The 16,583-nt window shown below is 35.6% G+C and overlaps 1 protein-coding gene across 3 annotated transcripts in view; it reads right to left on the reverse strand.

Annotated features, from left to right (window-relative positions):
- PTPN4 (protein tyrosine phosphatase non-receptor type 4) overlaps nucleotides 1-16,583 on the reverse strand; it is a 108,152-nt gene that overhangs the window by 52,477 nt on the left and 39,092 nt on the right. For all 3 annotated transcript variants that reach the window (XM_040069395.1, XM_058421315.1, XM_040069394.1), the window contains exons 2-8: nucleotides 14,652-14,806; nucleotides 8,203-8,310; nucleotides 7,309-7,351; nucleotides 7,134-7,212; nucleotides 3,425-3,469; nucleotides 3,128-3,180; nucleotides 997-1,117 (exon numbers count right to left, since the gene is read on the reverse strand). In XM_040069395.1, the coding sequence (XP_039925329.1) occupies nucleotides 997-1,117; nucleotides 3,128-3,180; nucleotides 3,425-3,469; nucleotides 7,134-7,212; nucleotides 7,309-7,351; nucleotides 8,203-8,310; nucleotides 14,652-14,806 (604 nt within the window). The remainder of the gene's footprint in view (nucleotides 1-996; nucleotides 1,118-3,127; nucleotides 3,181-3,424; nucleotides 3,470-7,133; nucleotides 7,213-7,308; nucleotides 7,352-8,202; nucleotides 8,311-14,651; nucleotides 14,807-16,583) is intronic.

Here is a 16,583-nt window from a genome sequence, read left to right on the forward strand (position 1 = left end):
GAAAATCTGCATTCATTTTACTACTCCTATCCCCACCCTGAAATCTGAATTTCCTTTCCCATGACAAACAGACTGTATCCCAAAAATTTTAACAGAAAAGAACTTACGTTTCCAAAAGAACAAAATTCTTGACAAGAGCCCACAACACATTTTATTTTAATGCACTTTATAATTCAAATGTTTGTGGAGCCCTAGAATCTGGGAATTAGTTTTACAGTCCTGTATTTGGCATTGGTAATTCAAACTTAAATTACCATCAACTCACTCAAATATCTTTACCCTAGCTAAGGGAATTTTCTAAGCCTTTATCTGAAATTTAACGTAACAGTCTGTAGTTTCGAAAGCAAACAACATGACCAGATCAAGGAAACATAAATATTGCTTACATTTTGTTAAATTTAACTGACAAAAGTCACTTAAATTCTAAAATACGAAGGAATTATCACTGGAAAGAACTACAACATTACATACTGAAAAAAAAATATTTTCCATTGCTTCATTGCCTTTTCCTCTTTCTGAAAGGTCACAGACTTGCACACAGAAAAGAGCAAATATTGAAGAAAAGGACTTTGTTACTTCTAAAGCAACTCTTTTACTGGTGAGAGCATCATGAAAACAAAGCCCTTATACTCAGAACAGTCCCAAAGACTGAAAAAAAAATCAAAGAAAATATATCCGGCTAAGTTAATATCCTACGTAATACACACAAATACTGTTTTCAGAATACCTTTAACTTAACATGTTCATTATTTCACTAATTTAGATACAGATATTCTGTATAGACCATCAATGGTATTTATTATACAGGTATTTAATCTCCAAAAGAAGAGAAATCACATGATCTTAAAAGAAACAACCAAAAGCAACAAACAAACCAAAAAACACAGCACCCCACCCCAAAACATTTAAGAAAAAATACTATTTTGTTTTATATAATAGCACAGCATCAGCAGACAGGATTTGATAAAGTCACTATCTTCTGATATAAATCCTTACATGTGCTGCTGATGTAATTTTGCTATTTCTTTTTCAAAGTCTTGAGGCTGGCTAGGGATGAAAGAATATTCTGAGAGGTAGCCTGGCAAGTTTTCTGAATGGTTGTAGTCTCCCAGCTCGGCTAAAATATTAAAAAGAGAGGTTATTGTTTATCACTGATGTGCTTGGCATTGTGCAATGCCCCCAAATTCACACGAGTCTGCTCCCACATAATTTATGATCCACAGGAAAGAAAAATAGAGAAGACATTTCAACTCCCGCTTTCCCTTTTGAATAAACAGTCACATTCTCAGTGAATATCATGGAGATTATTTAGAGACCTTTGAATATGCACTTATGAAGGAAGTTTTTAAAATGTTTAATTTTTAACACACTAATTAATCCATAAATGCTGTCATTACAGCTGGCACTAAGTAAGATATATATAGTATAGTATTCAATTTTTTGCTTATTATTTTACATTTGCTTGTTTTCATGTGATTACCCAATTTTATTCTTTTAACACTACAACTGCTATTTTGTCATGAAGATCTGCAAAATCCAGCCACTCATGCTGCACCAAGATACATTCAGAAGCATTAGAAAAATATTTTTTGCACATTCAGTTGTATGTATGGAAAAAAGTACACATACATACACCTACATTGAAACTACTGAAAAGTGTGTTTACATAATTTGTAATACCTTCCTAAAATTACAAGAACTAAACTACAACCACATTCGTCAGAAAACAACATCTGCTAAAATTCTTTGAGGCTTTCCAACTAAGTAAAAAAAAAAAAAAATCAGCTTTAAGTATCTGCAATCCATGTAACAGATCTACAGTGAAAGAAACATAATATGAAAAGCAGATAGATAACAGGAATGTATCATGGTATGGGGTCCTGGGCAGGTCCAGTGGCACTGACACAGTGGATGAAGGCACTTATGGAGTGGAAGGATGATGAAAGGAAGGGAAGGTAGGAGAGACCTCTAGGACACTTGCACCACCACAAACAGATCCTACTTTAAATAATTTAAAAACTAGAAATTTGGACCAGGTTTTATAACAGAATGCACTACTTAGTGAAATCCAAGAGTATGGGACTGAGCTCTGCTATTTCCATGTATCTATAAAGAATCCAGGAAGTTTATTCCTAGGTAGGTACAGGAACCATTAGACAGAGCTCCGCACACTGAAGAACTTCCTGGCAGCAGGAGCTCATGGATAAATGTAAATATAATGCACTGTGCATACCCACCACTTCTACAATATTCCAAAAATCCCCATATTGCATTCTCAGTGCTCTAAAATGTTATCAAGTTTTCACAGCTCCTGTTACCAAATACTTTATCTCTTCTAAGACAAATCCCTATGGCATGACAACATCTGCAGTACATTTTTCAGGCAGCTGAGGTGTGGGAGTTTTGCTTGAGAAAAACTGTTCTATTGATCGACCTAGAAAAAGGTGACCACTGCGCAAAACCATGCATAAAACATGGCATTAACATTACTATATATTTTTTATGAAAATATTAACATGGACACTATTTCTCTGATACATACAAAGTATACAAAATACTAATGTGGATGTAAGTACCTTTAACAGTACAAAAACACATGAATGAATCAATATATTTGGATTGCTTAATTTAAGCTTATGAAGAAAAACTGAGTGAGGAAGAAAACTAAATCTCAGTTTTCAAGACTCATCTGCTCACTGGATGGCTTAAAATTGCCCAGACGGGTATTGGGATTTTTGGCCAGACAGGACCAGAACTCCCTTTCCCACACCTATATGGAGGTTCACTGTATAGTATGCTAAAAACATTTTAGTGTCTTAAGAAATACTTTTTAGTATCATTCTCAAGGCAAAAGCCACAATTCCATGCCTCAGAATACACAGGAATAAAAGAGTATCGATTTGGGCTTTACTAACAGCATGGCTTTAAAGTATTTTTTCCGTATCCAATTCAGTAAAACATTCTGGGGGAGGACAAGCAATCAATTCCCCTAATCATGAGAAAATTAGCACCATGCCCACAAACACCACAATACAACGCTAGACAATGTACATTCTTTAGAAACTAATCAATAAGACTTTTTATGCATTTCAGTACTAACAAGTACGTGAACATTAATTATACTTACATTGAACAGCATAGGAAGCCAGAAGAGCAGCAGTATTATAAGGACAGGGCAATCTGTTTTGTTTTTAAAATGATAAATAAATAAAATTACATATTTCATAAGACATTTAGCTGTTTTGAAAACCCTAGTCTTTTACAGTCTATGGACAAATTTGACAGGTAATTATTATAAACACTTCCACTTGCATACACAGTGATTTATTCTTACTATGTTTTTTTTTTTGCAGGCAAAATCTCATTATTTACTTTTTCTTGACCAGATTTGCATTTAACGTTTGACACAAGAAAATTTTCTTACCTTCCAGTAAGAATGTCCTGCTTAATTTGCAAAAAGTACTGGTACCTTATTTAGAAAAGCAAACAAAAAAACACTGTAATTAAAAATAAAATTATTCCATCATTTTTCATCAATTTAATGTAATTTGCTTTCAGTTAGTGCAAAGCTAACAGTTGACATTTTGTGTGCTATTTCCTAAACTCTAATAGGAAAGAAATTAAACTTTGCTTAGTAAAATAATAACACAGCTTCGGAAATTAAATGACTTACAGGCTATGAAGTTATATATTATATTTCACTAAAAGGCTACAAATTTCACACTCTTCCTGCTTTATACGGCAACCACAAGTTGAAGTTTGCATCTGTGTATGGAGGTACCCTCATAAGAATGACTTGTACTCCAGGTTGACAGAACTAATTTATTCTGAGTATTTGATACTGCTCTATCAAAGAAAAGAATATATTAATTATTCTTAATATTTTGGAATTACATTGTTATTACAAAAGTTGTGGTCTCTATTAGGTCAAACACCTCTCAATTAACTTCCCTTGAGCTTCTAAAGTTTTCTTTTAATTGTGACATGAAAACGTTTGTTTTAGAAATTCAACTAGTTTTTCCATGCCCATTCTTTGAAGTCAGGAAGGAGATGGATATAATGAAAAGAACAGCCAAACATTTTAAAACAAAAACTATTTTCCACAAAACAGGGGCAGCAGAAACACCCCGACTTAAAAACTCCAACAAGCCGGAAAGTACAAACAAATTTCCCTCTAAATTACTTCCTTTGTTTCTCCAACAAAACTCAAATATTTTGTTCAAGTCTCAGAATGAACCTTTTGTTCATTCAATTTAGTTCCTTCATATTTCACTCAGAGGTTTTAGAAAATTTGAAATAAGTATAATGTTTACATCAAGTGACAAATCACATGTGCCACAAAGCTTCACTGAACTAGAGATTGCAGTGGGGAACCAAACAAGATTGATCAAGGTGGCAGGATGTTAGCAAAAGCTTAAATTTTCACAAAAAAAATCCTTGTGACAGAGGATAAAAGCTACTGTAGAATTTGTCTCCACTGCCTTTTAAATTTTTTAACAAAAGTGTCACTGAGTGGCAAATTTAAACATCGTTCCTGCTTTCTTTTACATTTAAACCCTACATTATTACTATTACAATAATCATCTGGTTTCCTTTGTGTAGTTCTGATTTAAAAACTCGGCTATATCCATTCATTATAAACACCAACATTACTTATGAAAAGCACTGAATATTAACTATTTCCCAATAACAACTTCAACTACGAAATAAAGCCAAAATATATCTCTTTATTATACATGACTTCTCACAACTGTGTAGTCTTCAGAAAGTGGATTAGCTACCACTTTAAGGCTTCCACAAACATTTACAAATACACACAGAGAAATCAATTTATTTACAAGCTATATAACAGTAGAAAGGTAAAACATTCCATGTTTGTCAGAAAATGAGGGAAAACATTTGTGAACTGACAAGCAAAGATTAGTCCGTGTGCTCAACTCCTACAAAACCATCTAGAGATTCTTTAACTGAGCAGAAAGGCAAGAAGCTTAGTTTAAAAGGTATTAACCTCAAGAAGTTAAAACTTAGACATTACCCAGGCTTTAGAGATCTCAAAATGCTCTAAAAACTTAAAATGCATATTGAAACAAACAAAAAAAGGTAGATAAAGCAAAATTCTTTACTGATTATTTACAAGTAAAATTTATATATTAAATTGATATGCTTCACATGATTTGCTTAAGCATCTCTGCACAAATATACAGTTGCACCTCCATTTTATTTGCCTTTTTTGCTATAAGGCTTTATATTAGGAATATTTCATGGTACTTAAAGGACATCTCGATTAAAAGACACCAAGCAGAGTTCATCTTTTGCCCACTGTTTTCAGTGAACAGTGAGGTTAATGGCTTGTTAGCCAACCAGCCCAGTTTGAACACTGAAGCCTCACATATTATTGAGCAAAATGGGAAATCAATAGAAGCTTCAGCAAAGCAGATCTGCAAAAGCCTGAACAACAGACTGCACTAAAACAACAAAGGCAGCACTGCATTACCGTGTTTTCATCTTGCTTATAGATAGCTAGAGCCAGAAAAGGGCAGGACAGAAATATTGCTAATGGAGTCAAGGCTAATAAGCAATTCTTCCTGCCATGAGGAGCACTAATGAAGCTTCATTCCCTCCCCAGACAAGTTCCTGAAGCAAAGCTCTCCAGCACACACTGAGCTCCTGCTGACCGCTCCTGACCTGGGGCGCTCAAACCTGCCTCGCTCCCATGGAAGCACAGAGTGCACTGAACCTTTCCCTGCCATCTCCTCATACTGCTCCATGTGTAGAGCCATTCCTCTGTTCTCGTGGAATTTGTAAAAACTGAGCATTTTGGAACAGTCTCAGCTTCTGCCAGAATTGTCGGAAGTTCGCACTTTCTTTTCTTTCCCTTTTTTGAGGTGGGAACACTGATTACGTGAAAGGACATGTATTTGTGACACGATATCCTAAGTTCACTCCAAAAAACCCAGGGATAATATTGCTCTCTTTATAATAATTCCAAATACAAATGAGTTTTCTCAGGGGCAATTAGGCCTATTAGCAAAAAAGGCAGAGCTGACCTAGATACAGAAACCATACATTATTTCTCATTTAAAAGAAAGCTGTGTTTATAGCTTTGCGTTTAGAGAACAGCACTTCTCCGGTCTTCTTTATGGTTTACTTCACACTGATCAATACTTATCTTTTTTTTTCATCTCCTCAGGAGTATTACATATTTTCCTTTAATTCAAAAAACATGTTCTTCATTATTTTGATAATGTAAATTGCCAAATTTTCCTAGAGTAAATATTTCAGTAAAACAAAGTCTCATCCAGAATACTTGGGACTCATTTTAGTGAATTCTGTCTGCAAAGATATGTGCAAAATTTTGTCCATAATTATGACAAATCAAAGGAAATGATAAACAAATGTGGACTGAAATTGTCACTCAAGTTTTGGTAGTTAGATTTCAGAAGCTATCCTCAATATTTTTTTCTGAATGGGGCTGACCTGTTTTCAGAATAGCAGACATCCAAAAATTCCAATCTGTCAATTTATGCCATTTATGTAGAGGGCCAGAAGTAATTAAAAATATGGAAAATTTGAGGCATTTCTTCAGGGTCTAATTGCAATTCACAAGCCTCTGATTTTTGATCCACACTGAGCATTTTCTTCAACATATTTCAACACACTGCTATCAAAATAAGCTTACATGATTCAAACTGCAACTACAACCACAGAGATTAATTTTATTAGTACTAAGCAGAAAACTGGGGAGAAAGGTGTAAAAAAAATGCAGAATGCTCAGCAATCTTTTAGTCACAAAGGAGAACACAAGGAAGGATAGAATTAAATGTGTACTTATTGGTAAATACTGGGATTAAGTTTTTCCTCTTTTCTCTATTTTCCCTTTTCTGTTTCTACTTGGCAGTATTTGCTTCATGTAGTTACTTCACTTTGCATATAAATTCCTAAGTTTATTCACAGAAGCTTTTTGTTGTATTGATTTGGTACAACTGCATAGTTCATATTTGTAATTATTAGACAAAACTTAAAAGCTTGTACATTCAACAAGAATGAGTTAAAAGAAAATTTCCATGTTATACCTTAAAGAAATTAATGACTGTTCTAGAGAAGTATTTTATTGACAAAGCAACCAGACCTACCTTGTATATTCTTCTTGGAGCTTGTTTGGGTCACTTACAAAAAACTTAACTCTGAAGTTCAGACTGTGAGGAGATCCTCCTATGGTCAAGAAAAGTTATTTCTAATTAATCAGGGCACCCTGGAAAAATAGCATAATAACAATAGATGAATTGACGAAATACATACATTACTCACTTTTTAATTGTTTCCTGATAGGTTTGTTTGGATCCAACCACCTCTGGAAAGAGACAAATTATAACACCAATTTCAGAGAAACAAAGTACAAATCACAGCCTTATACATCAAGAAACTGGAGCTTTTCTATTACTTTTTACTTGGTCTTTTACCAAAATGCCTCACTGGCATACACAGGCTTATTACTGATTCTGGAGACATCACCAGCATCATCAACAACTGCTACTGCTCTTCTTTCCCCTGTTTTACAGCAGTAATTCTACTTTGAGTTGCTTCTATGATAGTCACAGGAGCCTGAGAGAGGTCAGAACTGAACTATGCTGTGTTTAACAGCTGTCAGCTACTCTTTAAGAAGAGCTACCTATATGAAGAGCTGTAATCAGGCTCATTTACCCAACTCTGAAGTTAATTTGTTTTACTTCCAGTACTGATTCTGGATTTTGCAGGTCTGCCACATCCAGGGAGAGATCCCCCTGGCTCAAACTGTTGGCCTGAGTGTCATCATTGGTACATCACTAACTGGATTTTGGAAGCCAGAGACTCAGCACTCAGCCTCCTGGATTAAGGACTACAGAATAATTTTACTGAACAGTGCCAAATCTTGATCGTTTCTGCAGGAGAACACTGCTGTGTACAGCAAAGCTTCATAAAAATCAATTGGGCAAATTTCAGATAAAAGACATTACTTCATAAGCACAGAAGTCAATATTTTACTGTGACTATTGCAACGTAGTTTTATTCTAACTACAAGATGGTGCAGACACAAATGACAGCTGGGGAAGACAGCACACTCTTGCAATGGTTTCTATTTACCTTTCTTTAAACAACACAAAGTGCAGTGAGGAACATGATTATGAGTTTTAAAACTGTACTTGTAAAACAGAGTCAACTTACAGGGTTATCAGTAGATTCATCAGCCAACTGTAAACCAAAGTAATCTCTCTCTGTCAAATCGAGATGCTTGAAGACTACGTCCAATAGAACTTGGCCCTGATCATGTTTCTGCAGAGAACAAATACAGACCTTTTCTTTAATCAATAAATATACATAACTGGACACACAGATTTCAGGCAGGTAGAGCACATATAAATTCTCTCAGATGTGCTCTAGCAGCACTATTTTAAGTATCACAAAGTGTATCCCCCCAGCACTATTTTTAAATTAGCTTCATCTCTTTTTGAAACATATGTAAGGAAATCATTTTTCTTCTCAGTCATTTTCTGACAGTAAGAACTTCTCACTTCTCAGCTAGCTATATTATTATTTCTGAAAGCCTTTCATTAGCCAAATTTGATATTTTAAAAAAGCATAGAAAAGAAAAAAAAAGTTCAGGAATTAGTAAAGAACTCTGCGCAAACGAGAATCTTGTTTGGGTCACTGAGTTCAAATGCACAGGTCTATACAAATTATCCTTCCTTATCTGAAAATCTATCCTGACTTAAATGAGCCAGCATATTGAAAATGTTTCCAAAGTTTAATGGCAAAGACAGCTGAAACAGCCAAATATCTAACCAACAAGCGTTATTTACACACGTTCTAAGATAGCACTTCACTCTGAATGAATTAATTCAAAGTAACTGAGTAAAAGTAACACTTCTTTTCAGAGTCAAGTGAACAACCTTCATTTCTACTACAGGGACAAATGTTACCCACAAACTGATATAAAAAGAATTTGTAGTTGTTAGTACCTTGCAATTTTTGCCTAACCTGAAAATACTGCCAACATAGTAATTGAAACTCTGAGTGTGTCATTATGACAGGACTCAATAAATACATTTGGTGAAATCTGAAGGGAGTTTCCCAAAGAAGTTGGAAGTGTCATAGCATCTTGAAATACAAAAGACAAGCAAAATTCTGCAAGAACTGTCAAACAAGAAGAAATATGAAAGAGATGATTGATACATTTTCCACCCAGATTTTCCACTTTTCTGTCACCAAGCAGAGAAGCATCTAATAATCTTCTGTGTTCCAAGTACTATTGCAGCTACAGTGGATTTGATCCATCTTGCCTTGTTTACTGTGGGCAGTAAGGTATTTTAGAGTTTTAAAACAAAAAACACCTGCTGTTCTGCTCCCAAAGGACCCTGTTTTACACAGAGATTATATAACAGCTTACCTTTACAGCTGTTAAAATGGAAGTATGAAACTAAAAGATCAAGACAAGGTTGCAAGAATTTAATTAACACACATACAAGAGAAAAATCTACAAATCTACCTCCAGACATCTGCTAACATCTAAGAGCATCCTATCAAAACTAACTTTTTTTGTTCAGATGAAATTATACTGAAGTTGGATAAACTCCCTTTGAGCCTAAAAACTCCAAGAAACATGGTAATTTATTTCACAATAAAAAAAAAAAGTAGAGAATAGTTATCCACTAATTATGCTTGAAATAATCCCAGGAGGACAATCATACCCATAACTCTGCAAATATCTTTAAATAGAAATTACATAAGGGATGTATTTCAGGTCCCATACAAATTTGGCTAAATTGAAGTGACCTAAGGATTCCTGTATTTACTTTGCAAAAGACCCTTTTTTTTTTTAATGATATAGAGAAAATTCCTTACAAAATGTAGGAGGAACATTGCTAAAAAATCCACCACTGAAAAATTTACTTTACAAATTACTAAAAAAAAGCAAAGAAAAAATAAGAAAAAAAAAAAAGCACAATAAATGTACAACGGCATAAATGCATAAGGCATTTTTAACATACAATCCAAATATAGTCACTTTTATTTTTACTAAATTAGGAGTTTCTGTTATATTTTGAAATAAACCAATAATCAGTACAGTTTTTACAGCAAATAAAGCTAATTTTAAAATTACATAGCAACACTAATTGCCTCTTGGCATTTTTCCCACGTGGATTTAAATAAGAACACAAACTAAGAACTTAGAACAGTAACTACCAGAAAATGGGAGATGTCTGGAACCTAAGTTTAGCCTTGCAATTACCACAGCTGACATGTTACTTCCTCTAACAACATGCAGATACCATCTCTGGAGCTTTCTTCCAATCCAATCCTGCCAATGTATACTGTTTCTTAAATACCAGAATAGATGGTTCCTAACGAAAAAGCTTAGAGTTTTTTGATAAGTTTGAATTAAGAAATCCAGAACATCATTCCATGACCGCAAGGAAGGTTTTTTTCCTGCATTTGAGCAGCAAATTTGGTAAGAGAAGACAGGTTTCAACATGAAGCATGTGTTTGGAACACGATGTTTTACTTTTTATGTGCAAAATAAAGATAAGCATCTAGCAAAACGAGACCTTAGCTTAACCCATCTCTGATATTTATGTAATGATGTTGCAGCTTGCCAAAGCAGGTGAAGGTCACAATTCTGCTTGTTGAGAAAGATCCAAAATATTTGCAATACTATCATAACGTTGGATAGTTGCTCAAAATTATAAAAAGTATGATAGCGAGTTTAAATATCTGATTTTTTAAATAAAAAAGCAAACCCAATAAATGTAGATGAGCACAAAAAGAAACGTGCTTTGTTGCTACAGATACAAGTTAAATATTATTTCCTCATAAAACAAGAAATAATGAAAACATGTACGAAAAATGGGAACTAGGACAAAACCGCAAGAATTAGACATAAAAAGGTCCATTTTTTTTTTTTTCTGAATTGAAGAATTTGAGGATTATATGTACTTACTAGTCACTGCTGGAGGCAGAATATCTCACCAATTTTGGCCTTTTAGGACAAATTTGACATAAACCCTAGACATCAATACATTAACTGCATTTGATGAAGTACTTATTATCTAGTACCACGAGCTATATACAGATTCACTTTTAACTGCAAAATGATTGTCACTTGTTCACAAGCACCATGTGTGAAAATTTAGGCAGACACCTGCGATTACACAGGTTTGATGCCTGCTCACCAACTGCCCCCCTCTTCTCAGTCTGCATCACTGACATTCTGGTTTTGCTGCTGCCAACAGAACTGGCTGCACCCATAGCAAACACCACGAGACACTGCTGGCCCTGTCAGCCCCAAAATATTTGGGCTTCTGATGACAGAGGAAGGGGATGACAGGTTCTGGGCTTTCCTGGAGCAGGTCACAGCTCTGCTGCTCCTTCACTACTGACAACACAGAAACCCTTCCCCTTGCAGCTCACCACCATGCCTGGGTTGCTGCTCCAGGAGGTGCATTCCCCAACAGTGCACAAATGTCTCCTTTCCTTCTAGAGCTGATGCTAGTCTTTACTAAGAAATTTAACTTCTAAAATTACAGCAGAGTGCTTTGGGTTCTTTTTTTTTTGTTTGGTTTGAGTTACTTTACAGGTTTTTAGATTTTTACTTCCATTAGAGTGTAAATTCATTAAGTTTGAAGAGAGTTCTGGGATAGTAAAGGCTCCAAATTGAAACATTTGTCCATGACCATTAATCCTGCTCACAGAACAACCCACCCCATTTATCTTGACTTAGTTTTTCCTCAAGTTTAGTGTTATCCCCACATCTATTGGCTTTCAGGGAACAGAAGTAAGCCAGCCTGCACAGAAAATATATAATTTTAGGTCTTCAAACAAGTAATTAAAACTAATTAAAGTAATTTGATCTCGAAGAAACAGTTATACGGTAATGCAAATCACCCTGATCATGTTGTTAACTCACATCAGCCTCCTTTCTTCCAGCTATATGTTCTACTGAATTCTGCTTTTCAGGATTGAAGGAGGATTTCTCCATTTGCTAAGCAGAGCATTTTAGAGAAAGGGTTTGCACTGCTCAAATACATGCACAGGTTAATTCCAACTGATTCTTCTGCTGGGAACCAATGCAGCCTTTCTCTGGCTACAATCCACAGGGATTGTCTGGTTTGATTTGTTATGCTCTCTACAGGGTAAGGCTTAGCACAAAGGTGCCTTTTTTGCAGATCAATGGAAAGGGCTGGTTGAAATGTGAACTTAGAACATCACGTAAACTATCAAGAGACACTGTCTGTGATCAGCACTTTGCTGTTGGAGAAGAAATAGCATTTGACTACATTTTTATTAACACAGCACTGCATCCTCCAGATGATTAAGTTTTACAATCATTAGCATACAGAATACCTATAGCAATCACCAGGAGAAAAAAACCAAGGTGCTAATTTATTTGATGTTATCTTTGTTCTTCCTATTTTGAAAACAAGCCCATAAATATTTATGGCTAAGTATAGTGTCAACCACAATAAAGTAAAACAAAGCTATAAAACCTGAGAACCTGTATAGCACGTAGGTTACATTTGCTACGAATGAATACTTTATTACTCGCTATTTGTGAGAAAAAAAAGATTGAGGCTAAGACATGAGATCAAGATGTTCAGCACCAAGGAAATTTTTATTCCCTAGACTCAGTTTTAATAGACAAACTTGCAGGCTGATCTGTATAAGCAGTAAAGCATGATCCATGCAACTAAAATATTTAGTACACTAGGGAGGTGGTAAGAACATATTACATAATTTTTCTTGGAAGAGACAGAAGAGACATTTGAGGATTTATAGCTGGTAATTCTGCTTTTCTGAGAGGCACTAGTACTCTCTGAAAACATATTGCTTTTGAACACCTGGATTGAAAAGAAGCACATCTCCCATACCTAATGGCCTACTACTCCTTATTTTTCTCAATTCTTACTTTTTTCATAAGAAAAAAACACGAAACAGATACTTTAATGGAGAACTCATGCACCTGAAAGCAAAGATGACAACATTTACAATTTCATATGCACTTCTAATGCTTTATATCCAGCTACATTTTGCACATACTGTTTTTTGGCAGGCAGTATAGACTGGGAAACTGACAGCAAGGATGAGAAGTTAAGCAGTACAGAAAAGGCGAAAGGATATAGAAAAAAATATCCCAGAACAGAAAGGAGGCTTGATCTTAATAAAATAAAGTCTTTAAAAATCTGACCCTCAGCTCCATCATCCAAAATTCCCACACTTTACTACTCATAAGTCCAGAAAAATTAAACATTTTGGAATGAATTACAAAAATGCCTCAAGAGAATATCCTAAACCCTTCCATCTTGACTGACATAGCTAAAAACAACCACCAGATCTGCCTCTGAACCTTAAGCCTTAGATGTTGAATCCTTACAAGTTTTTGCCAGATAACAGATTCCACTTCTGATCAGCAGCTGCAGGCTCTGATTACAGAACAGAAAAAAACAATCCCTCTTACAAATCTTCCCTGAAACATTTAAATATATCAATATCCTTGCTGAACACTCCCTATGAGAATGCAATATAATTACTGAGCATCAGAACTTTTTCACATGGTATGAATTAGATTTGTCCACATAGATTTGACAATTGCTTCACTTTGTCACTCACTTCCCATCTGAAGTACCACAACTTTATTTGAGACTCCTACACTCCTATTTTCTGAAGTTCAATTTCCTTTCGAAAAAATTTAATTAATATGCCACCTGTTAACTTTCACCATCACATTATTCTATCTTTTAAAGTAAAAGCAGACTTCTACTTCCACAGGAAAACCTACAGCTTCTTTCCTGTTGAGTTCTGGTTCTTCTCACACACAGAGGACTTTAAATGCTTTGATTTGTGAGGTCCTTGCCTATTTTTCATGGGTTTTTATTTTTTTCCCTCAGGAAGCTGAAAGAAAGGGTTGCACTTGTGTAACATAGACACAACACCATGTACATTTTCATTAGAAAATGGAATGAATAACCTATTTTAAATTTCAGGTTCATGTTTAAAGGTGTTGATTTTTTTCCATTAAGAGTTCTCAGTATTCAGCAACCAGCTTTCCACTTTCCTTCCTGTCATTCTCATAAGTGTAGTAGAAGATGGTGAGCTTAGGTGGGGGAAATCAGAACAAGAATATTATCTGGGAAAAGCAAAGAGCAGGGAGACACTCTAAGATGGCAGCTGTGACCAAGTATAACCATATAGGTGATTAAACACAGTCAGCTACACAGCTACGGGAGGAGTTCCCACTCCACCTCACTTGTGCTCAAAGTACAGAAACCAGAGTGCAGCAAAACAAAAGCTTCATTCAACTCAATAGCAAAACTGTCCTCCATTTCCACTGGACAACTTGAATCCACGAAGAGAATTAGTAGAAATAAATTCTGCTTCGTACATTGGATTTTGAAATGAAGATGTGTAAGCAGCACAGAGGATGCCAGAATGACTAAGTTCGCAATAACACTGTGCACGTGTACAAGCCTGCCTGCCTGATCCCAACTTCCCCTTCTATTCTCTGCTTAACGCTGTTTGTAAGTCAAACTCCAGCCATACAAACACAGCAAAGGGAAGCAAGCTCGGGATATTGATCTGCAATAAGCCAGATAGTGATTTGCAATAAGCCCACTACTTACATTAACTCTGAAAGCTTGTACAGTGTTATCCAGGAGTAGGATGTTGCAGACCACCTCTGTATGCTGCCTGTCTCGTGCCAGCTCAGATGCTCGTACATTGTAGGTTCTGCCAGCAGGCAATCGGAAACGTGCGGTCATTACTGTCCACACAGGGTCTGCAGGCAAAACAAACAGAAAATTTAAAAAGGAAAAAAAAAAAAACAGGCAGCAAATGCAAGAATGTCTCACTTCAAAGAAAGGTGAAAACACAGCAAGTCCATTATTTTAAAATTCCATTACAGACAAAAGTAAAATGAATTCTAAATTCACAGTAGACAATAAAGAGGCAGTTATCTTACATGCTACAACACAACCTTACACCAAAACACTCAGTCCTTTACTTTCTGCCCACTGTCCACACCCTCCCTGTTTTAAGGTTGTTTTGTGGGTTTGCTGTTTTCTCATTGAGTTTTTTGATTTGTTTTTAAAGATTCACAACAACGTTTTCCATTCAAAAAGCATTGTAATTGCTGGGCATCACGGCTACCAGCTTCCTGATATTAGATGCAAGTAGATAATTTCAGTGCAAAACAGCAAAAAAATGATTACATAAAAAGCTTGATAGAGAAAAAAGAAAGCAGCAAACACACAAGACTTTGATGCATTATTCTGGAAGGCCTGTGCATTCACTGTGAAATCATAAAACATGAGAATGCACAGTGGTAACAAAAACATTAGCATTGTTTATTTCCCCCCTTTTAGTTCAATGTTTGTCAAACTACTGAATCTTCTGTCTATGTCAATTTATTGGATTTACACACTTAGTTTGGGAGCACAAACAATTCTCATCCTCTCAGTAAGTAACCGTGACCATCACAAGTCTACGCCCTAAGCTGAGAGCCGATATATAATATGCAAGAATTGACTTTCGCTCTTCAGATCTAAGATTCTGATGATTATCATCCAGCCCCAGTCCAGCAAAGTCCTCCTATGCCCACCTGAAGCTATCAGCTCTATCCAGTGACACCAGCAACTTCCTCAAGTGCCTCACAGGATCAGAGCCTGTGATTCACTTAATTACACACTCAGCAAACTATTTCTACATCCTTTGACAAGGGCGTAAGCAAACAGACAGTTTCATAACTTAAGTACAGAATATATTGAGACATAAAATTAAAATACCCTAAGAGTAGCAAAAGAACACAGGTATATTCAAAACCGAATATAAAATGACTGATTTTCCTTATCTTGCATCAGATCATGAAGCCTTCAAACACATCTACAACTTAGCTTCACATTTGAGGAGGATGGGAACATATGATGATTAAAAAAAAAGAGAATTTAGCAGAGGACAGCAAACATCCCAGCAGTGATAAGAGAGATTGAATGGATCATAAGAAGTATCTGTGCTGCAATATACATGAACGAAGAGGGAGAGGTAAGAAATTAAAGATCAATCTCTTCTAAATAGTTGGTAACTTAGATACATAGGCTCTCATGGGAAAGTGGAAAACCAAGGACCAAGCTGGGACTTTGCTGTTCAATCATCTTTCCACTGCCAGCAGACAACCTCCAGAGCAACTGCTCTAAAAATCCCTGAGGTATTTTGCTTTCCTAGATCACACCTGCAGCTCTTTAAGTATGACCACACACCTGAGACATAAAAAAATTCTGCTTCATGATCATCCATCCTTGCCAAATGCTTCAGTTTTGACTTACCCAGCATTTTCAGATTAACAAGTACTTGCTTCCTCACCAGACAGCGTATTTATTTTGGCTACTCAGTCACTGGCTTCAGAACTGAAATCTTGTATTCATGTAGAATTACAGCAAGCTTATTTTCGTTTTGCTAAACCAACATGAAAAACTGAACAATGAAGACACCAGATAAAGCTACCAGCTGCTAAATTTATGACTGTCTTAATGACAAATTTATGAAAAATTGTGGCACAA

Source organism: Hirundo rustica, chromosome 7 (genome assembly GCF_015227805.2).
Source record: "Hirundo rustica isolate bHirRus1 chromosome 7, bHirRus1.pri.v3, whole genome shotgun sequence".
Taxonomy (NCBI): Eukaryota; Metazoa; Chordata; class Aves; order Passeriformes; family Hirundinidae; genus Hirundo; species Hirundo rustica.